The 26996-nt window shown below is 35.7% G+C and overlaps 2 protein-coding genes and 1 long non-coding RNA gene across 5 annotated transcripts; 2 read left to right on the top strand and 1 right to left on the bottom strand.

The window, feature by feature from the left end:
* The first annotated feature begins 5222 nt into the window (after window positions 1–5222).
* Window positions 5223–12282, top strand: selenow2a (selenoprotein W, 2a). Of its 2 annotated transcripts, none has more exons than XM_053515458.1 (4): window positions 5223–5381; window positions 6904–7001; window positions 7098–7174; window positions 11796–12282. In XM_053515458.1, exons 1-4 carry the CDS (start codon window positions 5353–5355, stop codon window positions 11874–11876), a joined length of 285 nt encoding a protein of 94 aa, XP_053371433.1. In that variant the 5' UTR covers window positions 5223–5352; the 3' UTR covers window positions 11877–12282. The 2 variants fall into 2 exon arrangements, with proteins under 2 accessions (XP_053371433.1, XP_053371432.1); XM_053515457.1 differs by lacking the exon at window positions 11796–12282 and adding an exon at window positions 7737–8967.
* A 4607-nt stretch (window positions 12283–16889) lies between these two features.
* LOC128545041 (uncharacterized) lies at window positions 16890–18811 on the top strand. Its single transcript, XR_008365827.1, has 4 exons — window positions 16890–16994; window positions 17446–17543; window positions 18052–18128; window positions 18270–18811. It is a non-coding gene; the product is annotated as an uncharacterized LOC128545041 (long non-coding RNA).
* A 357-nt stretch (window positions 18812–19168) lies between these two features.
* Window positions 19169–21428, bottom strand: LOC128544801 (uncharacterized). 2 transcript variants are annotated; one of them, XM_053515075.1, is made up of 3 exons: window positions 20715–21428; window positions 20326–20608; window positions 19169–20232 (listed from the first exon to the last, which is right to left on the bottom strand). In XM_053515075.1, exons 1-3 carry the CDS (start codon window positions 21035–21037, stop codon window positions 19588–19590), a joined length of 1251 nt encoding a protein of 416 aa, XP_053371050.1. In that variant the 5' UTR covers window positions 21038–21428; the 3' UTR covers window positions 19169–19587. The 2 variants fall into 2 exon arrangements, with proteins under 2 accessions (XP_053371050.1, XP_053371049.1); XM_053515074.1 differs by having other exon boundaries at window positions 19169–20608.
* Between the last annotated feature and the right edge of the window lie 5568 nt (window positions 21429–26996).

Below are 26996 nucleotides of genomic sequence, written 5' to 3'. Positions count from 1 at the left end.
ACAATCTATTGCAGGGTATAGAAGCACACACAGTCAAAAGGTCTGAGCACCCTTTATTTTGCTGGCCTATTTATTTACACAATAAGTGGTGTGGAGGAAAGTGAGACCAGTGTTTAAATTGTCATAGAAGCCAGCCAGAATAAAAAAAGTAATCATTAAATCCCTAAATACTCCCATGCAGTTGTACTTAGATAGACAGGTATACATATATGACTTTATTGTTTTTGCACAGTAAAAGGCAGTGGTGGCTCAGCCCTAGGCTCTAGGTTGTTGATCTGGAAATCTGAGGATCCAGGATTGAGTCCTGCTGCCAGTGGGTTGCCACACCCCATACTACCCAGCCACTGCATGCAGTGTCAATCCCAAGCCTGGATAAAATGGAAGAGCTGGTTCAGGAAGGGCATCCAGCATAAAACCTGTGCCAAGTTGTGTGCGGATCACTGTAGCGACCGCTTGATGGGAGCAGCCAAAAAAAGTGAAGTGAAGCAGTTTGCATCTACCAGAAGTGCAAATAGTTGCGTATATACATCAGTGCTCATATTGGCATTGGGTAATTTACAAGGTTCAGATTATTATATAAGTAAATATGCATATATGTATACTTAGGCAGTAAATACCTGCAGCAGTTATATCAATAGTTATTGAATAGATAACAGTATGAGGTGTAAAATACTGTTATAACAGAAAAATGTCATTTGTATAAGGGAATATATATTATAAGCATGTATTATTCATGAATATGTGACAGATATATGTTATTTCCTATAGTAGTTCTATATTATATATAAGCGTACTGTATATGCAGAAAATATACAGAAATATAAATACAAAGTCAGCCTAGTCATAATCTATAAACCTATAATAAATCAATAAAGTCAAAAATAATAAATCTACAGCTATATAGTTCATACAGAACATACAGAATAATGAAGTTGCAGATTGATAACAGGTAGAAAAGTATCAGTGGTCCAATGGTGTAGTGTCTGTGTAATATGTCTTCTAATAGTAGTGCACCAACAATTTGTGTACTCTAATAATTATGTGATAGCTATTGTTGTTTTTACTCTATAACTGGTTAGGTAATGAACTAACATTAACTAACATTACCAATATCTGTACAATGTGTGTTGGTGGACTTTTTTGGGGGGGTAACTTTCAGTAATAAAACCATCCTTTTCACTGAATAAACCATCTTTTCCCTTTTTAGCAACTTGTTTAAATTTTCTTTGTTTAAATTTCTTTTTCTCTTTTTCTGGCGCTCTGCTTTAAACATTAACTTCCTCACATCTGCACCACATCTGCCGAAAGCACGGTAGTAAGCTGTCAATCCAACAATAAGTAAGAACCCATTAGCGTGTCATATGTCAAGAATTCTGTATCACTCTCATCTGTGTTCTCTCCCTTTAACACACCTGGCCCCTAATCAAAGGCAATATGGGAGTGGGTAGCTCTTGGCACTGGGCACCAGACAGAACACATGGATCCCGGATTAAACTCCATAACAAACACTAAGAGGCTATATGCTAACACCAGAAGTACGAAGTATCCTCGCCCCTGATCATAGTAAGTCTAACAGCAAAAGCCATTGGGTTGTTCATATTCCCTCACTATAGTATTGATGATATAAATGTGATTTATCCATCCACTCATTATATATACTAGGTATATTTGGGTAGGCTCACAGGGGGCTTGAATCCAAGCATATACACACTCCCACCCCTAATCATACACTATGGGCAAACACCAATCAACCTGATTTTCTCCCATTGTCATTGCACAGTGGGCAAAATCAGATTACATAGAGGAAACCCACCCAGGAGATGGGGAGAACATGCAAACTCCATACCCACATGGGAGCACGTAAAGTTCATGTTAAAAACAAATGAAAAGAACTGATAATTCTTATAAAGAGTATCAAGGCCTACCACTATTTCATACCATTAATGTAAATGGATTAGAAGTTGACATCATCGTAAAGTAATTAGGGGGGAAAAAAGTTAACATCATTGTAATATAAAAAGAGACAAAAAAAATAATTAAAATTTAGCAAGTGATAGGTCAATGCTTACAGTGATGTTTATCAGGCATTCCTAATTTCTAAATGTGTTTTTCGCCATCAACTCCAAATGCACACATTTTCTCTCTCTGACACTGTAGCACTAAGATAGAGCTTATGAAAGGAATAAAATATAATATAGAATGTCTAAAGCTGTCAAATTGAATCGCGGTCAATAAGCAATTTAAGTTATTATATGTAATAACTTCCACCTTTGTTTCTTGTTTCCAGCTTTATGTTAAAGACAGTTGTTGTATCATGGCATTCCTCGAGGAAGCAAAACATGGCAACTTTGTTGAGCGAGGAACATGTATATTATATAGTAATATGTTTGTTGTCCTTACACATATACAATATATGTGAAGTGCTTTATGTGAGATTAAATTCATTCTGGGTATATTTACACCTTCACAGTTTGATTGAAATCCAAATACAATAATGATTTGTAGGAGATAAAATCTGACAAAAATTCTCTTGACATATATACATTTTAAAGCATTAATTTGCCAGTAATCAAAATGCCTTGGTTATTTTCTTTAAATCATCTATGAATCACAAAAGTGCTCACAAAAAACTTTTGTGCCAATCAAATGATTGTACAAAAAAGCCTAAGAGCACCTGTGAAAAATTACGAGATTATTGAGTTGATACGGGAGGATTGTTAATATTCAACTCCGTGGCATATGACATTCTCAATATTAATTCTTTCCATAACAGATCAAAGAGTCACTGATCAAAAAAAAAAAGGTTCAATCGCAAGTCAGCACATCATTATCTTAATGCAAGGGGAAAAATAACTAGGTTTAAAACTTGAAAGTACACGAGAAGGTATGACAATCGTGGAAGCTAAGTAAATGCATGCCTGTAGGCTAAACTATGCTGTACACTTAAGGTTCGTTTACTGTGTGGTCAGTCTGGTAATATAAAAAAACCACATTAAACTGTATCCTGCAGGCTGTCAGCTTAGGCTATATAACAAGGCGCCACCCCATGTTCGGCCTTTTTCAGAAAATGTGATCTTGGGTTACGTTAAGATTAAAGCTAGACCTTAATCAGTTAATTCCCACAGTCTTACTTTATCCTTCAGACCAAAAAACATCCAGCTTTGCAGAAAATGTTTTTAATTAGACCAGGATCCCAGCGCAAGTGCAAGTGATTAGGCCAGGGACCAGATGTATATTAGTAATGCAGATTAATTTTTTTCTTGGGTAAAGTAAACAATGACCTAGTTAATAGGAAGTAAAGTAATATGCTGTAGTTTGTAAAGCAGAGCTTTGAGTATATATTAGAGTGCTCAATCAACAGAAGAGCTGGGTTCGTTGAGAGACTTCAGTGGGTCGCTGCTGCCATCATGTGGTCCACTGTCTCACAACCTGTGTAAAAAGGTATCACAATCTGAGTAAATGGGGACTCAGGACAGCTAGGCGAGGTGCCTTAAAAATGCCTTAGGAAGTAATTAAAAAAGAAGTAAATATGATATTGTAGCATTTTTACGCCGGGAAGAATGCTGGAGAGACGAGTGAGCTTATTTGCTACCCAATGCAATGGCTGGGAGTACTTTATTAAGCACACAGCATGTAAGGCATGAGCAGCACCTTCACTCAGGAGTCTACATCCAATTCAGCACTAGCTTGAACTGGAGCACATTTCACACATCACACACCCCTCACACAAACAGGGCCGAAGCCACCAACCCAAACACCTTTCCCCAACATGGTGAACACACACCGACATCCCCGCAAGGCATGCTGGTCGTCAGCCGCCGCCCCGCCCACGCCACAATATTAAATATAATTATCCTATAAGAACCTATCCCAGGAGACTTGGGATACAGTGGGGGACATCCTGGACAGGGTGCCAATTCATTGCAGGGTGCACAAACACACCACAGGCAATTTGGGAACGCCAATTAACCTAATCTGCATGTCTTTAAACTGTGAAAGAAAACCAGAGTACCCAGAGAAAACACACTAAGCATTGAACCCTTGAGGTACAAGGCCAGGGTGCTAACCACTACACCACTGTGGCACCCTAAATATATTATTATTATTATTATGTAACATTGGCAACTTATGTCTGCAAAGTCTCTGCTTCAATCCTAAACGTGTGTTAATGTCTTTGTGGAATTGTATATTTTTTTTCTCCGTGGAAACTGTGGGTTTCTTTTTTGCCTCAAGTTACATGTTCTTGGATTTCCAGGATAGCCTGCAAAACTTGTGCATAATTTGCAGCACATGTTGTGGTCAGATGAGACTAAATTGAATGTTTCGCTCATCCAAAGGCCATAGGCATGTACTGTATGCTATCTGTATACAAGATTCAGGGATGGATGTTGTTTTTTTGTAGTTTCCTAAGTACCTGGATATTTCAGATTGAAAATAGACCCGGTTGGCTCTGAGACTTAGAAAGAGCTTTAAACAAAATGATGAGGCAAACATGTTGTGGAATAAACAGAGAAATGCAAAATTGTTTGCAATGACTTTTAACCCTTCTGGTTTATGTAATCATGACATAAAGTCTATAAAGTTTTTAGTTTTTTTTTTGTCAGTAAATATGCAAAATAAATGCAAAGGCATATTTTAATCATTGATTGACCAAATTACCTCAAAGCTAAATACCTTATTGAATCACATAAACTAAAGAAAAAAAGCACAATAAAACAATAAAAACTCCTTGTTGTTATCTAGACCACTTTATCCAGATACCGGGTTGCGGCACAGGCACACACACATACACTTATACACTATGGGCAATTTCCATAGGCCTTCATCTTTGGACTATAAAAGGAAACCAGTGTAAACCCACCAAGACCGGGAGAACATGCCAAAACCATGCACACAGACCCAAAGCAAGAATTAAAGCAGGACCCCGGAGGTATTACTAGTATGTTAACTAGTATGTTAATTAACATTAACCGAATGTAAAAAATATAATAATAATAATAATAATAATAATAATAATAATAATAATAATAATAATAATAATAAACTTGTCAGAATAAAAGAGATCTTTTTCTGCTTTACAATTCAAAGCAGACACCAGTCCCACTCCAGTCCACAGGTAGCGCTAGATCTTCTGCTCTTTCACTGCGCTTGCGTCCCAAATCGCTCGCTATTACCCATACAAGTGCACTACATTCTGTACAGTGTGGCCTTCTTATTATAACTACACCTCCAGGAGTGCGCCAATATAAGTGTGCGAGTCATTTGTTATTCCGCCTCTGTCAAAGTGTGAGCGTTGTGTGTTTAACAGGGAGTGTGTGAATCCTGTAGTGAATCTCTGTTTGAGCTGCGGTGATGGGTGTAGAGATCAAAGTGGAATATTGGTAAGGTTTAGAAATGTTTTTAATTGGAAAATGAAAGGAAAGTCTTGTTGCAATGGTGTTGTTTAGTTCCTATGCTAGTCAGCTAGCAGCTTGTCAGTGTTGTGTTAGCATAAGTTAACAAGAGCTTATAAAGCATATAAAGCTTCTTATTTAAAGAAGGAGCTGTTTCAGTTTCTCTCGGGGGTGGGCTCAATAATTCAAATGAAGCTTGGAAACGCACTTTTTTTATCTTTCGTTGCTAGCTCGGTTTCCATGTTACTGCGCTTCCGGGTTAGCTTGTTTTTCGCATTACGTCACTAACGTTGTACATAGGTTGTGAAATGTAAGCCTCATATTTGCATTGATTTAATAAACAAACTTGCGAAGATAAATGATAAATAAATAAATAAATAAATAAGTGATAAATATTGTTGTTTTTCCACAAGTGTAACATATACTTGTGGAAGTAGCTACTTCCACAAGAACAAAAGAGCAAGAACAAAAGAGCTTTATTACAGCAAACAACAAATGCATACGACCTTTATTATGGTATTTCAAATTATTTTACATTTTTCCTATTAATTTCACCTTTCAGAGATCCAACCCACTAACCTTCCCCTTCAGCCATATGTTAAAAGTAAGATGACTGTTTGGTGTACAAACATGACATTGTTTGTCCAAGCAAATAGCCCTTAAACTTTTATTCATGGTTGCTTTGATCTTTCCACAAATGGATGAAGATTGTGCAATATAAAGTGACATTCCATTTTTTTTTTTTTTAAGCACAACAGAGGCAATGTGATGAACTGAATTTTATTTCATGTTAACCAACAATACAATCATGACTAAGCATGAGTGTTATGTTTGCAGAAAATCAGACATCATCAAGACTGCAGTCATTTGTTTTGTGACTCAAAGCAAGTCAGCATTAAAGTTAAAGAAATTTTTTTTTTTTAATCTAGCTGTAAAAAATGGATCATTTGTAATAGAATAGAATAAAATAAAAAAAAAGGAGGAAATGCTAGCACAGTTTGTTTCTTTGTTAGCAGGTCAAGATGTTTTTTTTTATATGGAAGTTCTACATCAGGCTGTATTTTTAATTAAGGTGTGTGTTTTGAAAATTCAGTGAAATAAATAATAATACATTCGTATTCAAAAGAACTCTATAGTACATATTTGTGTCTTAACTGATCTGATCCCCTGGAATGATTACATTTATTACAGCATCATAAAGTAATCACATGATAATCAGTAATACATCTTCCTTCTTAAACCTGAAACAGCATGTTTTATTTTACCTCCCATGTTCACGCTTCTGTGTGTGAACTCTTTTTTTAGCCAAATAACTTTGCAATAACAAAGTGCCATGATGACTATGAAGTGTGTGTTTATGTACTCGTATCAGTTTGTGCATCAGGCACAGACACATTCTGAAGAAAACATGGCTGAGGCATTATGGAGAGTGTATACATCATGTATGCAGTATATTCTGTGATTTGCACCCACAGAATTGTTGTAATTGTCTCTTTTTGCTCTTTCCCAGTGGCGGATGAGGCTACGAGCCCCGCTTTCAGGAGCTCAAGCGAGTCGTCCTCGCTGAGTTTCCTGAGGCGGAGGTGTCCGGCTTCGTCGGCAGACAAGGTGTGTTGAACAAAATCTACAGAATGTTAAAAAGCTGAAGCTTTTTTTTATTTTTATTGTTGTTTTTGGCTAAAACTGCTTTTTTTAACCTCTCAGGGAGCTTTGAGATTGAGATCAACAAGCAGGTGGTCTTCTCAAAGCTAGAAACCGGTGGTTTTCCCTATGAAGACGACGTGAGTATTTATTGATAACTGCTGAAATATCATACACAAACACAGCTGAAAAAAAAGACATAGAATGCAATTTAATACTGAAGTTATTGGCAGCCATAATTACTACAGATTTATATAAATAAGCTGTTACAAGCTGCTTTTATTTGCAGCTGTATGTTGCTTGTTTTGTGGCATTGATAATTTTCTAATATCAACACATTTTGAAGTGCTTTTTACACAGATAATTTTTTTTGGATTAAAGATTACAGTTTAATACTTTTATTTTTAGTTAGATTTAATGTGATTTCCATATTAGCCTTTTTAAACAATAGATTGTCATGTTACCAAGAAATCTTCAACTCCCTCTTCTAAAGACTCTTTAAGGTCAAACAGTTTTTTTGTATTGTGACATTCCAACAAATGCTAACCATCTACTTTAAAGGAAAAACTGTTCTGAATTATTACAAATACCGGTTAACCGTAGAATGATTAGTATAATAGTGCCTTAATTTATAAGCTTTGCACCTGCACTAGTGTTAGTCTTGCCGTTGTATTAAATTAATTTACACTTTTTCCTCTATAGATCATGGAGGCTATCCAGAAAGCCCATGATGGCAAACCAGTGGAAAAGATCACCAAGAGCCGGCCACCTTGTGTCATACTCTAACACCTAGGATTTGATTACCTCAGAAACAACAAGGATACTGTATGAGTGAAACCATTGTTACTGTGTGTTAACTATTTCTTGTGTATCTCCTTTTGCCTCTGTTTCTAACGAAGTGTCTTGGACTTAAATGATTAGTGTAGCTAAAAACCAAAGGTTGCACTATGAAGCTCTTAGTCCAGTCATTGTCAAACCTGAAGCAAAGACAAAGGGGAGATATACAAGTGGAGAAAAAAATAGAATTCTCTACACTAGGAAAAAAGGCTTGTTAACAAGATATTTAGCAAAACTTTAGTGCTTGTCAGTGTACGTTTGTGTATGTTTACAGTTATGGATTTTTAAGCAGCTTGGTTGAGAAGCCTCAATAAAGTGTGTCTGGAATGACACCTTAAACATGTACTTAAATCAGATTTTAACCTTCTTTTTGCTGCCTTGTTTCTTCAATTGCAGCTATTTAATAATGACTACTAATGATTAAATTAATAATTTCATAAGGGCAAACTAATGACACTGCTAGAGTAATCACAATAGTCAACAGAAATAATAAAGTGAGCATTTAGAACTTTGTGTATGGCTAATCTTCAAGTATCTTTTGTTTATAATAAAAATCCATTTTCTTTGCAGATGCTAGCTAAGATTTTGAAATGTTTTTGATTGTTTTGTAAGACTATTTCCTAGTCAAAGAAAACCACTTTGCTGCTTATGTGACTTTTGTTTTTTTTTTTTTTTTTGTCTGCCTTGTAACTTCATTACAATTTTATCAGGGACAGAGATAACTCATGAATGTAGTCAGACCTGTTTTACCTGTACGAGCTGTGTAACCTGCCTGCTGTTTTGAAATTCCTATAGCAGCTTTGTTAAACACCCTTAATGTTTGCTATTGCATTTGACATTTGGCCATTATTTTTGCATTTGATTGCACAACAACAACATCAGAGATAAAGTAATGCTAATGTCTAACTTTGAAGCAAGCAACTTAAACACAGGATGTCAATTTACTTTTATAGGTAATTGTTTTATCCACATTTACAACTCACTGTGGCTCAGATTTGCAGTCTCTCCGCATCCCGATTCTCTAAAATGTTATGCCAGCTGTCAACATGGTACATGCCTGAATAAAAATTGAATAAAGAGTTTTTGCATTTCCTGACATCATGTACTTACTGGATGGATAAAATGATGTTGCCTGAAAGTAATGCAGATACTGTTTATTGTAGAATGATCTATTAAATTGTTTTTTCTAGTTTGTTATAAACAACCATATTTCTCTTCTAATTATGAACTTCACACACAAAGACCTTAAGTGTTGACCCTAAGAAATTGGAGCTTGTACAAGTTCTTCTGACTCATTTCCACAATTATTCTTATTTAGCTTGGATTGATTGGTTAATGTTTATTTAGGATGGATGGATTACGTGTTTGCAAATAATTTAGAAATATTTCAGTTTAAAACAGTTTGTGACTAAGGTGTTACAGTAACTTTTTTTTTTATTATATATAAATACTAGACTGCAGTCTTCATTTATTTATTTTAAATTCCCTATTTAAAACTTCTGCTGTCTCTGGTAAGCTACTTTTGCAATCAAAACATTTCACAAGCTTTCCTCTTCCCCAATTTCATAATTCCTAAAATGAAGAAAGCGTTGTGTCAGAACCAAACGTAATTACTTATTACCACACGTATTACCACAGTAAGGAGGTGAATACAGTCGTTGTGATAAATGTATATAGGAAGTGAAACTATTGAGAGACAACCAATGTTTATATCTTCAAATACACACAATCTGACGATCTTAAGATGCTCGATATTAACTATTATTGTTCTAGAGGATCAATACAAAAAGCATGGGAAGATATGGATCTGCATTAAAGAAAGAAATCAACTTAGGTGATTTGAGATCACTTGAACTGGGTTAAGAACCATAAAATTTGGAAATATAATCCTGAACTGTCAACTATGTGGGAAATAAATCATGAAAGATCACTTAAACCTTTTGTAACGTTGCATGGTAAAAAAAAAAAATCATACAACAGTAAAAACCATTGCTATGTTTACTATGAACGTAAGAACATTTCCATACACACACAATGTGATGAGAGCTCAAAGAACTTGGGACTGTGTGTCCAAAAGAGAACAATGTGTTAGGCTTGAATTTGACTATATTATCTGTTATGAGATATTAATTAACTTTCACATGGGATGCATCGCGCCACCCTATTATTGATTATTTTTCTATATTTAAAAAAACTCCTAAATGGTTTGTTCCTTACTTACTACTAGCATTTTAAACATTACAAACTTTCCATTTTAAGAAGATATAACTTAAGGTAATAGTTAAATAAACCAGCAGTAAAAAAAAAATAATAAAAATTAAGTATTAAGTTTTAATGAATATATACGTTTTGGAAAGTTTGTTCTGAAAGTACTATTGATGTGTTATTTTATGCAGTTATTCTCTCTCTCTCTCTCTCTCTCTCTCTCTCGTTTTCTCTCTGTGGGGCATGGGTGTGTCCTATGATTTAGCTGAGTCATGCAGTTACCTGAATGCGACCAAGAAGTGCAGAGATTAGTCTGTCATTAGAGACCAGGAAGCAGCCGAGAGCTGAGTGAACCTGAAGTGCAACACAACAATGGTGCAAGTAAACGTCGAGTACTGGTAATCATCTTTTTTTCATTTACTCATCATCATATTAAAAAATGTTTCTTAAAGGCGCCACAAAAATGTTCAATCTCGGCAGATGCAACTCGGCATTAAAATTTGTCATTTGCTTTAAGGTGATTGTGGTATGTAAGAGGATTAGGGCAACCATAAAAGTAATTTGAGTTCCGATTTTTTATCCTCAGAGTTCTGACTTTAATCTTTGAGGTCAGAATTCTGACAATAAAGTCAGAATTTTAAGGAAATCTCAGCATTTTGAGAGATCTAACAGATATGTTTTTTTTTGTTGTTGTTTGTTTTTTTGGTCTGTGTGTCCGGCAGTGGAAGATGAGGCTACGACCGGCGCTTCCTGAGCCTGAAGCGCGCCATCGTAGCCAAAGTTCCAGATGCAGTGGTGAACGGGGCTGTGGGGCGGAAAAGTGAGCCACCTCTGTCTCTTATACACCTTCTCTTCATCAATAATGACTATTAATGACAGTCCGTCATATATGTGAGGGGGCAGTACTCAAGTATCCACATACTATTTATCATATAGTGTATTTGGGGATTTAAAATAAATATTTGAACGAAGATGTTTTTAAAATATTACGTATTTGTAGGGATTATAAATAAATAAATTCTTGGTAGTGTAGAATAGGTATTTATACTATATATAATAGGTAGTGAAATGGCAAGCAGTTTTACATTTAATATGGTTTATATGGATACCGCATGTGTATCTACAGTATATAAATTATATAATAACCAAAGCATGTATAATATGAAGGTGCCTAATTCTAATTTATTTCTACATAGACTTTTACTGCAGTGTGTAATCTACATAGAAAAACATTGTTTTAACACTGAAAATTGAACTGCTTTATGATGACACCGAGCATTACAGTAGGCAGGAAAATGACTGCTTCTTGATTTCAGTATTTAATAGCTCTGAGTCAAAGCACAGCTGTCTTTCCTTTCTCTTCAGCATGTTTCGAGGTTGAGATCGATGGCCATCTTGTGTTCTCCAAACTAGAGATGGGAGGATTTCCTCATGAGGAGGATGTAAGTGTAACTGAGAAAAGATTGTTTTTATATTATTTATCTTGTTTCATGGTTATTTTTGTGATTGATGCCATTGCTCAAAGTATATATTTTCTCTATAGTAAGATTTGTTCTTGAGTAGTGAACAAGTTGTTCCTATTCAGTCAAGTACTTTCCCATTTGCTAAAATCTAACATAGACTCACCTGTTGTTGGTTAACTCCCAAAGTCCCTTTAAGTGTAGTTTATAAACATATTTAAATTTGTAATGTGTACATTTCTTCTCTGAATCTTTCCAGGTGGTGGCTGCTGTCATCCAGGCTCAGGATGGCAAGCCTGAAAAGCTCACTAGAAGCACTAAGGAATGCGTCATCTCCTAGCCGGCTGACTTTTAGCCCCTGCCCACTGCTATGATTACCATATCTCATAATAATACATAAGAATTTTGTCACTTAATCTGTTTTTATTTTTAGTTCTTCTTGTGTCGTATTTTTTTTCTCTGCTTCTGCACCGAACAATTTGGACTTACATGATTACTATAGCTGAAAATGCAAAAGGTTATGGTATGAAGCCCACATTCCAAAGTGCTCTACTGTAGAAGCAGAGAGACAAAAGGACACTATGAGGGACAGGGCGGTGGCATTGGCAGGACTTCATTCCTTAATATAAAAAAAAGCATGCTCTTTCATTTTATGGAAACATCATGTAAGATTCCTTCATTTGCATAATAAAATGAAATTCTAAACTGCTAATATGAATAAATAAAATGATGAATAAAGCTTTAAACAGAGATTTGTTTTTTATGTGCATGCGTGTGCGAGTGTATGTTTATAGGCTCAACCCTATTGTTCCATAACAATGGTCTATAGGGCTTGGTACACAAGGCAACATGATCACAGGATCAGGGCTCATTTCAGTTTCCCTCATTATGAACATCACATGAGAAACACGTAGATATCCTTATGTGATTATGTGCAACACGATTGCATCAGATATGACTCTCTATTTACACCATATACCATACATATGGGAAAATCCCATTTAGAGATTATAAATAGATCAGACTTTAACAATAATTTTTAATGAATAATAAAAATTAGTCCTCTACACTATATGAATCAAAGTATTTGGCCAAACCTATTTATTATTGAATTCAGGTGTCTCAATCAGGCCTCTTATCCCCAGTAAAGGGCAATTTTAATGTTTCAGCATACCAAGACATCTTGAACAATGTTTTTCGTGATCTTATATTTTGTGTTCTTTAAATTGTAGTAGATTTATTAACTGAAATAAACGAAAATTAATTACCATAAAAATTAAAACATTGTCAGGCCGTGCTACTGCGTCAGCAGATGTCGATGTGTTTATGCGTTATTAGAAGAATTAAATGCAGTAGGCTGTTATGATCATCATAATGTTCTTTAATAAATAATTAAAGTGATTGTGCACACTGACAGGAGTCTTCTCCCGTTCGAAGATAACGTGGGATTATTAATTAAACGGGACAAAGAGCAAACCTAAAGTATATAACTGAATCTCCTGTCCCCTCCAGACAGGGTTACTTCTTCTTATTGACCTTTAGTTCTTTCTTTTCTCTTTTCAGTTTTCTTTTCTCTTTTTCTTTTCTTTTCAGTTTTTTTTTCTTTTCTCTTTCTTTTCTTTTCTCTTTCTTTTCTTTTCTTTTCTCTTTTCTTTTCAGTTTTCTTTTCAGTTTTCTTTTCTTTTCAGTTTTCTTTTCAGTTTTCTTTTCAGTTTTCTTTTCTCTTTTTCTTTTCTTTTCTTTTCTTTTCTTTTCCTATACCGGAGCAACGATCCACACCCTGGTGCTTCCTAAATGTCCGCACGCCTAATGCTTCGTGTTGGGGGTCTATATAGGCATGGATCCAGGTGTCATGCCTTCCCCTAATTGCCATCATGGCGGCGTTGCCTAGCAACTGCACATGAGGGTGGCCGCGGGCCTGCCTGACTGGAAACCTGTGGTGTAGTTGTCTGTGGGTTTGCCTGTTGCAATAACCACGACGTTACATTTATATAAACTAATAGGAAAAAAATCAGCTTATGTAATTCGTATGAAACGTGGATTACTACAGCGCATCCACTCACAGCCGAAACGAAAAGACATCAACTTATCAATGAATTATTAAAATGGCCAGTCAGTTTCCTTGCTGTTTTCCCCGACGCATTCATAATCATTAGTCTAGTTCTGCCGGTGCGGTGTTTCTTATCCCCACCCCGTTAAAAACGGTGTATTCAGAGACTCGCCCGCGAGAGGTTGTGCACGCGCGGTCCACTACACAGCTAAAACATATTTGTATATTATGACTGAGATAGGAAGGCGGCTCACATCGGCGTGCGTTTCGCACAGCGCCGCAAAGACAGCGCTTATTTAACACGTATAAATGTGTGTTTGTTATATTTCTGAGAAAGAGAAATCTCTTATAAATTTCTCATATCGGCGCGTGCGTTCATCTGACATCAAAACTCTGCAAAGTGATAGAGCGCACGTGCGCGCCGCGGGTTCTTGCGAACATTTTACTTTCACCAAAAGATTAATTCACAACCACATTTCGGCCATTCACACACATGCATTGTGTTATGTTTATTTGTAGACACTTTTACTTTTCCCCTTCTAATCTCCCCTTTGATCAAAATGCTCTGATATGAGCCGACATGAGGTCATATCGTTTCATAAAGAGAGGCGACATATACTTGATTAAACACTGCATTTTTTGAAGAGAAAGCGCGCGATATGAGCAGCTTTAATTATTGATAATTAAATAATTATTAAATGGTGGACATAAACAGCAAAAAGAACAATATTATTTTACTTTTGATTATTATTATCATGTTATTGAATGATTGTTTGAAACTAAAGCCTTTCATGTAGATTCATGCCACGAGTCATTTTATCATACAAAGGATTATTACGTTGTGCTCAGACCACTAAGCGTCTGTGAATTCCAAAATTGACATTTTTACCGTTTTTGAATCACTGGAATGGAAGAGATAGAAACTTTCCTTATCATAACACGCCTTGTATTGTTTTTTATTTTCGCTCGATTCACAACCATCTGAAATAAAGCGGCTCACATCGGTGTGCGTTTCGCACAGCGCCACAAAGACCGCTTATTAAACACGTATAAATGTGTGTTTGTTATATTTCACTAAAAGGCTTATTCACAACCACATTTCAGCCATTCACTCACATGCATTGTGCTGTGTTGTTGTTACACACTTTCACTTTTCATCTCCACTTTGATCAAAATGCTCCAGATATGAGCCGACACAAACAGCTTCGAAAAATCAGATTATTCATCTATCATAAAGAGAGGCGACATATACTTGCTGATTAAACACTGCATTTTTTAAAATAAAAGTGCGCGATGTGAGCAGCTTTAATTAATAATAATTAAATAATTATTCAATGCTGGACATAAACAGCTAAAATCAAGATAAATGTTATTCTTTAGATTGTTATTATCATGTTCTTTTTCTGTTTGGGTTTAGCGTTAAATGATTATTTGAAACTGAAGCGCCTCTTGTAGATTCCTGCCACGAGTCATTTTATCATACAAAGATCATTACGTTGTGCTCAGACCACTGACTCCAAAATTGACATTTTTACCGTTAAAAATATAAATGTTTTTACAAGCCCTTGAGCTGTTGTTTGTGCTATTTTCTTTAATAATAACAATAACAGTAGACAGAAAGAAACATAGAGTCTGTCTAAACTAAATTAATTGCAGCCGTTTGCAAAATGTCCCCTTGCGCCACCTGGCGGTCATTTCACAAATTACTTTGAATTGCGACTGATTTATTTTGGCTGTTGCCGTTTGCCGCGACAGAGTGCGTGGCAGTCATAGACATTTCGCGTGAGTAACCACTGTATAGCTCTGACAGTGGTGTAAAGTAGAACTTGTGAACTGACTTCCCACATCTATGGACAGTTTTGAAATGGTAATGGAGATGGTTGCTTTAACATTTACGGATGGAGTCTCCAGTGGTGTGTTCATCCGGAAGCCGGGCTTCCTCCAGCTTTCTCAGACTGTACAGAGTTATTTCGGTAATAAACACCTCTGTGCTGTTGCTGACTGCATTTTACAGGGCGTGAAACAGGGCCACCCCATGTTATGTTGTGAATGTGTGGTGAAACATGGTATTGCCTTTTACCCTCATGTCCGACAGAAAACCAGGCCGAGCTGTCTCTGAAAAATAAATAAATAAACCAAAACATTAACCAATAGGAAAATGCTATCTTCATAGAGTTGTCAATCTGTGTTTGTCCAGAAACATAAAATTTTTAATTCCTGGCTTCCATTGGTTAAAAAAAGAGGGATTCATTTCATTTTCATACAGGACTAATCATCTCTGTGTTTTTGCACACCGCACAGAAATGGACACTTATGGACATTATTCATCCGTTCACCCATGCACAGATGCACATACCCCGGTACGCTATAGACCGGACACTCATGGACATTTCACATTTGCACACTTTCTGGACATTTCCATTTATTTCTATTTTTATTTCCATCTAGCTATTTTGTCTTTTGTACAGATAGGTTTTTATATTTCTTATATATTTTTTCTTGATATATTTTTTACCATTTTTATAATTTGTTTTATTTTCTTATAGTTTACTTATGGTTATAGTAATGTGTTTGTTTAACAAAGAAAACAAGACGTACAGAAAGATTCTGTCTGTCAAGTTCATACTGCAGGATTTATAAGTCGTGATGAACACATTTAGCCCACTGATTTGAAATTAAACGTTTCCTGATTAAGTTTGCAATTAATGTTTTTTAATTTATTGTGGAATCTTTGCTGCACATGAATTACCTACAGTAGTTATGCATTTGAGAGGGGAGTTGTATAAATTAAATGTTGAGAATTATGTAAGAGTTTGTGCAAAAGCATTAATAAATTAAATAAATTTTTAACTTTGACTTTGTAACAGAGGACTACCTTTTTGTTGTTTTTTTTAGGTGACAAATTGTGGTATAAGAGAAAAAAGACCCTTCAGGATGATCTGTTATGTGAAATCGCACCACCATATAATTGGTTATATTCCTATTAATAAAACAAAAAACAACCCCAAATGGTCTATTCTCTACTTATTGCATGCCTTTTAAAGATTGCAAACTTTACGTTATTAATAAATAATGATAATATTATTATATTAATAAACTGGTAATAAAATAATAAAATAATTAAGTATTAAGGGATAAATATTATAGTATTGGAAATTTAGTATTGAAAGAAAACTATTGATGCGCTATTTTACATAGCTATTCTCTCTCTCTCTCTCTGTCTCTCTCACCCTTCTCTTGTGTGGTTGTGGGTGTGGCCTGTTAGCCTGTTATTCAGCTAAGTGATACAGTTACCTGAATATGATCAAAAGTGCAGAACGTAGCCCTGTCATTAGAGAGCAGGAAGCAGTTGAGCTGAGTGAACCTAAAGTGAATATAAACAATGGTGAATATAAACATTAAATACGGGTAAGATTAATCAATCTATCTTTTTCAGTCATATTAAGAAATATGTTATGTTCGCTACCAAAATGGTCAATCTCAGATGTAACTGTGTTTAAATTGTTCATTGCTTTGAGTAGATTGTGGTACATAACAGGATTGGGGCCACCATACAATTATTCGAGTTTTAAAAATTTTTCACCAACAATTTGTGTTTTGTCATATTATGAGAGAATGTCAGCATTCTTAGATAAAAAAAAAAAACAGGACTTATTAAATGTTGGCTGTAATATTCTTTTTTTTTTTTTACTGGTTTTAAACTTTTACTGGTTTTAAATTAGTTTTAAACTAATTTTACTGGACCAGCAAAACAAATTCTTGATGTGGCACTAAATTCAAAGGAAATAGGAAGTTTATTTGATATCTGACAGATATGTTTCTGTGTATGTGTGTGTGTGCGTGTGCGTGTGTCCGGCAGTGAAAGATGAGTCTGCAAAAAGCGCTTCAAGAGCCTGAGACAAGCCATCATGGCCAAAGTTCCAGATGCAGTGGTTAATGGGACTGTGGTGAGGAAAAGTGAGCCACGTCTGTCTCTTATACACCTTCTCTTCATTATTAATGTCTATTAGTGACTGTCATACATGTGGGGGTGCAATACTTAAGTGTCTGCATATTTTTTTATCATATTCAACATGACTTTTTGTTCTATATAGTTTATTAAATATTAAATGTAAAACATTTTAATATATTAAGTATAGTAATGTATAATCATTATCAATATAGTAATCATTAGTTGTGTACTGTGTATATAGTAGACAATGTGCAAGAAATGGCAAGCAGTTTTCCATTTAATTCAATATATAAATTATAATAACCCTAGCATTAAATATAGGTGTATTATTTTAATTTAATGCTACATAGATTTTTAATGCAGTGTGTAATCTACAACAACATTGATTTAATACTGAAAATAAAACTGCTTTGTGATGAGCGAGCATTACAGAAGGCAGAAAAATGACTGATCAATTTAATTTCAGTTTTTAATAGCTCTGAGTCAAATCAAAGCTGTCTCCTTTCTCTTCAGCATGTTTCGAGGTTGAGATCAATGGCCATCTTGTGTTCTCCAAACTAGAGATGGGAGGATTTCCTCATGAGGAGGATGTAAGTGTGACTGGGAAACCGATTTTTTTAACCATGTAGTTAGAAAGTGATCCCAATTGTTAAAATAAAAGTGTTTTTAATTGTATTTTGTAAATATATTTTATTTGCCAAGTGTACCTTTTCTTCTATAAATCTCTCCAGGTGGTGGCTGCTGTTATCCAGGCTCAGGATGGCACGCCTAAGAAGCTCACTAGATGCGTTAAGGATTGCGTCATCTCCTAGCATGTTGACCTTTAGCCACTGCCCACTCTTATGATTAGCACATCTCATAATAATTTTATAAGAACTATGACACTTTAGATTTTCAGTTCCCCGTGTGTCATATTTTTTTCTCTGCTTCTGGACTAAACATTTTGGACTTACATGATTACTATAGCTGAAAATGCGAAAGGTTATGGTATGAAACACTTTATTCCAAATCGCTCTATTGTAGAAGCAGAGAGACAAAATATGAGGGACAGGGTAGTGGGATGGGCAGGAACTAATTCTCTTATCTTTTATGCAAATTATGTGCAAATGTCTTACACTTACCGGCACGCATTGCTTATTAAATAGGTGATTAGGGATGCAGTAATTTCTTTTCTTTATCTTCTCTTTATCTTTCTTTTTTTAAGTTACATCTTGTTTTACATATTTAAGTACTTATAAATAAAATAAAATATTGCCCTGCTAATATAAATGAATAAAAACTATGGATTGAGCTTCAAACTGATTTTTTTATGTGCATGCGCGTGTGAGTGTGTGTTTACAGGCTCAACTCTATGGTTCCATAGAATAGTCTGTAAGGCTTGGTAGACAAAACAACATGATTATGTGATCAGGGCTCATTTTAGTTTCCATACATACTGTACATAGGATAATTAAAACCTCATGATAATGAGATCATACTCTAACAAATGAATAACAAAAAGTGGTTGTCAATCAAGAGTAAGTCTCAGTGAACAGAAAAGAGGAAAATATGTACACTGGAGGATGACTCAGCATGCTTCTTGTCAGAGATGTTTTTTTTTTTCTTTTTACAGTTTTTTCTGATTGCTTAAGCACATTTTTTGTAACTATTGGCTATTTTTGCAAAACTCTACACACAAATAAGAAAACCTTTCACCCAATTATCAAAACATTTTAGTTCTCTTGCAAAAGAGTATACATCTTGTTTAACTCTACAAACCTTTGTAAAAATGGTATTTTTGTACCAAACAGTTAACACTAACCATCATATTTATAAGCACACAAAGTGCCAACTACACACTGATGGTATAAATAAAAAACACATCTGGCTTTTGCTTTCTCTGTGCACAAGGTAGGTGAATTTGAAGTAATACTTTTGACATAATTTTGTCATACAAACACACAAGGATTCAAATTTTACTTACTGTAAGTATGAATGTTTATTCATACATATCAAAACGAAGCACAAAAAAACATACAATTTCACTGAAAGAGAGAGAGAGAAAAAATATCAATCATGTCGTCTTTCTGGGTCCGGCCACAGAATTTCATCGACATCACAAGCAATGTCTTCTTGTCCAAGGCACCGTGGAAAATATCTTCTTGAGTGCCGTATCCAGGCCTGACATGATGCCTGGTCAATATCCTCACATGCCTCTTCCATTGCCTGTAAAAGAGCCATGCGCTGATGGGGATGACGGTCATAGACCTTCCAGCGCCAGGCAGAGAAGAATTCTTCGATTGGATTCAGGAATGGAGAATATGGGGGGAGGTTTAGTACAGTAAAGAGTTGGTGATCTGTGAACCAGTTGCGGACCAAAGCAGCCCTATGGAAGCTAACATTGTCCCATATGATAACATATCTCATCTGCTCTGCTCTCTGAACATTAGTGAGTGTATGATATAGGGTATCCAGGAATGTAATAATGTGTGCAGTGTTATATGGGCCCAGGATTGCATGATGGTGCACAACACCATTTTGACTCATAGCTGCACACATAGTTATATTACCACCACGCTGTCCTGGCACATTGATTATAGCACGTTGTCCAATAAGGTTCCTGCCACGTCTCCTTGTTTTAGTTAGGTTAAAACCTGCCTCATCTACATAAATCAGTTCATGACCCATGGCATCTGCCTCTAGCTCCATCACTCTCTGGAAAAGACAAAACAAATGCAGCACAGCAGGTTCATACACAGCACTACAGGATGGACTTCCACATTCAGTACCAATGATATTATAGCTTACCTGAACATATTCATATCGCAGTTGTTTTATGCGCTCACTGTTTCTTTCAAAAGGGACTCTGTAAATTTGTTTCATTCTTATTCTATTTCGTGCCAGTACACGAGATAATGCAGAGATGCTCACGTTGTTTATGTTTTGGAATGTGATGGTATCCTCTATTATGCGCTGCTGTATTTCTCGCAGCCTAATGGAATTATTGGCCAACACCATATTGACTATATGAGTCTCTTGTTCTTCAGTGAACATTCTTTGTCTGCCCCCAGATGCTGGATTTCTAGCAACTCTGTAAAGTAACAAATTCAGTTTTTACATGTCAAGTACTGTATTGTTTTTCATTAGGGTATGGTGCTACTAGAAAACTTACTGTAGTATGAAGTAACTGTACTAACCGATTCTCATTTCGAAATGTCCTTATGATACTTGCTACAGTGTAGCGGCTGAGGTTAGGCTGAACCCGTTGGCCAGCTTCCCTTAGGGTCATTCCATGGTTGATTACATGGTCTACTATTGTTGCTCTGATGTCATCAGGAATTCTGATTCTTCTTATCCTTCCTCCTTCCTCTTCACCTCCTTGTCCTCTTCCTCTAAATTCACCTCCTAGTCTTTGTCCTCCTCCTCTTCCACCTGCTCCTTCACGTCCTCGTCCTCTTCCTCTTCCTCGCCCTCCTCTAATTCTCACTCTTCTCAGTCTGCCCTCCATTGTTCTCCACATTGAAAGCTTACCTGTGGCTTATTTATAGTGCTCAAGCTGATTGCAAAGTGAACTAATTATATAAAACTGTTTTCACATGTGCAGTGTGGTCAAACAGTTACACAAAAAGTGTAAAAAATGTCCATAAATGTGTATAGTTTTACTAGGAGTGTTCTGATAATTTGGAAATTGTGTGTAAAGTACTGAGTTGTGTTTACAGTTCTGCAAAAGGAGTGCTGTGGATTAGATTGTATTTATACATTTGCAAATTGTGTGTTATAAAAGTGCAAACTGTGTGCAAAGCAGTGTTTGTGCTTTTAATTTTGCAAACTCAGTGAATAGTTTTTCTACAACTATTAATAATTTTAGAAATTGTGCTACAGGAATCATTATTACTGTTTAAGCAATCAGAAAAAACTGTAATTAGGACTTGCTTGGAACTTGTTGTCTATGAATCCCAACTTGACTTGAACTCGTCAATAGTAACCCATGAGCAGGCCTCTCACAGCTCAGTTGAGAACTATCTATGAAGTCCTTCATTTTTTTAAAACTACTAGATCTGGCTGGGCATAAATCAAATCAAAGTTATTTCACTTCAGAATTTCCTAGTTTTTTTTGTTTGTTTGTGTTTTTGTGCAGAGGTGGACATCATGTCTTCACAAAGTAAAAGTGCTGCTACATATTTGTTCAGCTGATGTTAATTCACAAAACTCTCTCTAGGTGAGAGCTAATTGGTGAAATCTATGTTTATAATACATAGCATATGTTAACATAGTCTTAATACTATTGGCCACCACTACTGGTGGGTAGAGTAGCCAAAAAATGTACTCAAGTAAGAGTAGCTGTACTTTACAATAATATTACTTAAGTAGAAGTAAAAAGTAGTCATCTAAAATATTACTCAAGTAAGAGTAAAAAAGTATTCTGTGAAAACAATACTCAAGTACTGAGTAACTGTTTCAAGCGTAATGTCCGATTAGTTGTTTTTTTTAGAAATTACAATAATTATTATAAATTATAATAATTTTATATATATATATATATATATATATATATATATATATATATATATATATATATATATATATATATATATATATACTGTGTGTATATATATATGTGTGTGTGGTATTAAGACTACATGTAGTTATTGTTACTACAGCTGATTGGTCAAATGGAGTCAACTCGAAGTAACGAGTCTAGCGTAGCTGAGTGTAACAGAGTAAGAGTAGCATTTCTTCTTCACAAAACTACTCAAGTAAAAGTAAAAAGTATGGTGCAGTAAAATTACTCATAGAAGTATTTTTTTTTAAAAAGCTACTCAAGTAAATGTAAGGAATAAATTTAACTCATTACTACCCACCTCTGATCACTATACAAACAGTAAATGAGAGTATAAAAATTAAAATCTGCTAATAAATTTGATTAGATAATTTAACCCTTTGTAAGAATTTAGGGAAAATAACTAAGACAACAACTAAAATATCTAGACAACAATTCACATCATGAATAATTAGTAAAGTAATTGTCTGCAGATGCTGAATGCTAGACAGACCTAGTCATGTTATTGCGAGAACGGAGGATGTTCTTAGGCAAACTACAACAGACCTGGGTGATCTTCAGACTAAAGCACTGGACATCTGTTTTAGCAATAGAAGTAGACTGAATCATTTATAAAGGAATTTGTTATTGGCATGATGACCAACTGCTCATTGATTCTAACTTTATTTAAAATGCAGGCAATCTGATTCATTTTCAATTTAACTGTCAAAAAGGTAATTTACAGCAAGATTTATAACTAGGTAAATAACAAATTAAGGTCATCACCAGCCTTACTGTCATTTAACCAGCCAAATATGTAAGCACCCAAAATGACCAATTTATTGAAAAAACATGCCTTAAAAACATTTTAACTAAGTATGCTATACTTATTTTAACTATTATCTTGTGATTAAGTGATCTTGTCAGTGAACAGAAAAGTGAACAGCTTTTCGATTAAAATAAATTTGGTTTAACTTAAGAATATATGGAATAATTTAATTATATACAGTGAAACCTCGGATTGCGAGTAACGTGGTTTCCGAGTGTTCCGCAAGACGAGCAAAGATTTTTAATAAATAAAAAAAAATACTTTTTTAATTGATTAAAAAAATACTTTTTTGCCCCACTGTATATATGCACCTGAAGTGTACAGATGAGACATCACATATCAGTAGGCAATACTCTCTGAGCAAGAACAACAGTCATAGGAAGTTCAGTGAGAGGTATAAAAGTTGAAACGTGTCAGCGCAGGAGTAAAATTGGTTTGGGTGCCAACAGTAACACTATCACCAGTTTGTGTACTGACAAACACTTTGAAATCGGTTTAAATGCCAACATTATAACAAATTGGCAATAGATCAGCGCTAACCTCAGACACTGCGGGCGAAGGGACATGCGGGTAAGGAGTGGGTATGCAACGTCATTTGGTGGGTGCAGGATTGGTATCACCATTCTTGACATGAGTGGACTCATTCTTCTGAGAATACTGTGTAGAGGACTGTGAACACCCAACCTTCACGGTGCCCACAGAGGCTTGATCCTTGACATAATGATCAATATCACTGTCCATACTGTCTAAACCATCCAGAGGGATGCAGAAGTTCTTTAAGCTAGCACAATTGGCAGCAACAGAGTAAAATAAGACACATACAGCAGGGAAAATAAGTATTTAGTCAGTCACTAATTGTGAAAGTTCTCTCACTTATAAAGATGAAAGCGGCCTGTAATTTTTATCATAGGGATACCTCAACTATGAGAGAAAAAATAGCAAAATCACAGGATTTTTTAAAGAATATTTGCAAATTATGGTGGAAAATAAGTAATGGGCAATAACAAAATTTCATATCAATACTTTGTTATATACCCTTTGTTGGCAATGACAGAGGTCAACGTTTTCTGTAAGTCTTCACAAGGTTTACACACACTGTTGCTGATATTTTGGCCAATATTGACTTTCAACTCCCTCAAAAAATTTTCTATAGGGTTGAAATCTGGAGACTGGCTAGGCCACTCCAGGACCTTGAAATGCTTCTTATGAAGCCACTGCTTTATGGCCCGGGCGGTGTGTTTGGGACTATTGTCAAGCTAAAAGACCCAGTTTCGTCTTCACTGCCCTTGCGGATAGACGGAGGTTTGCAGAAAACAGCCCGAAAGCATGATGTTTCCACCCCCATGTTTCACAATAGGTATGGTGTTCTTTGGACGCAACTCAGCATTCTTTTTTCTCCAAACACGAAGTTCTATTTTAGTTTCATCTAACCATATGACATTCTCCCAATCCTCTTCTGGATCATCCAAATGCTCTCTAGCAAACTTCAGATGGGCCTGGACATGTAATGGCTTAAGCAGGGGGACACGCCTGGCACTGCAGGATTTAAGTCCCTGGCGGCGCAGTGTGTTCCTGATGGTAGCCTTTGTTACTTTGGTCCCAGCTCTGTGCAGGTCATTCACTAGGTCCCACTGTGTGGTTCTGGGATTTTTGCTCACAGTTCTTGTGATCTTTTTGACCCCACGGGGTGAGATCTTGTGTCCCAGATGGTGGGAGATTATCAATGGTCAGTGGTTATTTTCCCCGCTGTTAGCACGACATAAACAAAATAAAAGACAATAACATTGAAAAAACGAGTCAGATAACGGGGTGTATAACATTAGAACAAAAAAGCTGTCTTGTTAATTTTTTTATATTGAGCAAAAGAAATGTTTAAAGATAATGGTAAGGAATTTGGATAAATATAAAGTTATAATCAGATTAAATGTAGGAGTCTACAGATGTACTGTCTACAGATGGTTGCAGCATGTTTACAGTTGGTACGGTAAGCTAATACAAACTCAGTACTTTTGATATTCTAATCAATTTGATTATAAGTACTTTTGTAATTTTACTTAAGTAGAAATTTAAATGGATGAAATAACCTTGCGTAATATTTTGTATGGGGTATGTTTACTTTTACTCAAGTACAGGATTTGTGTACTTTACCCACCACTGTTGAGTTCACCATGAAACAGCTACATGCATCCCTTGAGATATTGCTGAAATATGAACTTGATTCCAATTTGAGCATATTAGAAAGGGAAATTTTCATACTCTGGGAAAGCAAACCCCCAAAACTGAAAAACAAATGGAAATTAGCAACATGAAAATATGCATTGCAATTCCTCAGGCTTATATAATGCCTGGCCAAAAAATAAGACTCAGACTCTAATATTTCCTTGGACTGCCTTTTATATTGCAGCAAAGTATTGATAAACTTATGCAATGTTGCACCATTTGTTTCCATCTAGAGTTGCAATAATTTCTCTCCAAGATCTTGCATTGATAATCGAAGTGTCAGACTGCTGAGTAAAGCCTTCTCCAGCACATCTCAAAGTTCTCAATTAGATTAAGGTCTGGACTGTCATGATATACACTTTTGCTCCAATCCTCTTGATGATTGACATTCTCTGCGAGAATTCTATGTTAGAGTTTCCTGATGCCTTCTTTGATGCCTGCCTTGACTCTGAAAGCCTGATCTGTCCTGATTCCGCCTAATTTGTTACACCAACAAAGTAAGCCACGAATTCTGAGTTTAAATTAGCTGCAATCTAATTCGTTCTATTGGAAACTGATTCTCCTGAACCCCCGGGATAATTTAGTGAGTGCAGAGCCGACATGTGTTTGCATATCTTAGAACCTGCCTGACCAACCTTGGTTTCCTGGAATTGTTTGATCTTTTTGGATATGAAAATAACCTGTGTGCTTTCTATGCCTATAGTGCCTTGCAAAAGTATCCATACTCATGCTACAACCATAGATGTAAATGTATTTGATTGGGAATGTTTTAGACCAACAGGAAGTGACACATCATTGTAACATAGAAGGAAAATGATGAATGGTTTTTATAAATGTTTTTTTTTTTTTTTTACAAATAAAAATCTAAAAAGTGTGGTATGCATTTGTATTCAACCCTCTTTACTCCGATACACTAACTAAAATCTATTGAAACCAATAGTGATGGGTCGTTCATGAACAATTCGTTCTTTTTGAATGAATTTTTTATGTGACTCAGAAGAACAAATAGTCTCGGAGAGTGATTCGTTCATTTTCTACTGGGCGCGCATGTGCAAATCATTGCAAAATCTCTGTAGGTTATGTACAGGAAACAGAATTGAGCGATTCTTTCTCAACAACTCTTCTAACTCCGAGTCATTTGTTCTTTTGTCACATGACTCCCATAGACGCTATGCAGTTCAGTACACAGGAAACAGAATTGAACGGTTTCCTCAATGAGTCTTCAGGTCCCGAGTCATTCGTTCTTTGGTCACATGACTCCCATAGATGCTATGTGATGCAATAGATTCAAAAGAACTATAAGAGGTGAGCTACACATTCTGTTTATTATAATATGCCCTTTATTACTAGAACTGTAGCTAAAATTTGTATATGTAGATGTATTGGGGGTCTTTTTATTGAAAAGGCAACATTTTATTTATTTTATTTCTGATCAAAAGTACGAAATGAACTAAATGACTCAAAAAAGAGTCATTCATTTTGATGAATGAGATTAAAGGAACCAAGTCAATAAATGATTCAAACTTCCCATCACCAGAAACTAATTGCCTGTATTTGAATCCTTCTATTTTCCCATCAACTCTGAACAGCTTCTCTGTCCCTGCTGAAAAAAAGCATCCCCACAACATGATGCTGCCACCACCATGTTTTACAGTGGGAATGGTGTTTTTAGGTGATGTGCAGTATTAGTTTTCTACCACACAAAGCGTTTTGCATTTAGGCCAAAAAGACTCATCTGAACAGAGCACCTTCTTCCACATGTTTTCTGTGCTCTCCACATGACTTGTTGCAAACTGTAAACGGGACTTCTTATGGCTTTTTTCTTGCCACTGCTTCATAAAGACCATTTTTCTGGAGTGCATGCCTAATGGTTGTCCTATAGACAGATTC

This window comes from Clarias gariepinus, chromosome 16 (genome assembly GCF_024256425.1).
Source record: "Clarias gariepinus isolate MV-2021 ecotype Netherlands chromosome 16, CGAR_prim_01v2, whole genome shotgun sequence".
NCBI lineage: Eukaryota > Metazoa > Chordata > Actinopteri > Siluriformes > Clariidae > Clarias > Clarias gariepinus.
Note: the sequence above shows the minus strand (reverse complement) of the source record. Positions and strands in the feature narration are given on the sequence as shown.

Bases quoted from the DNA above. Each gene is read 5' to 3' on its own strand.
- LOC128544801 (XM_053515074.1), bottom strand. From the start codon at position 21,037: ATGTGGAGAACAATGGAGGGCAGACTGAGAAGAGTGAGAATTAGAGGA. The intron at 20,609-20,714 runs GTTAGTACAGTT...GTTACTTTACAG, and splicing joins ACATTTCGAAATGAGAATCG to AGTTGCTAGAAATCCAGCAT.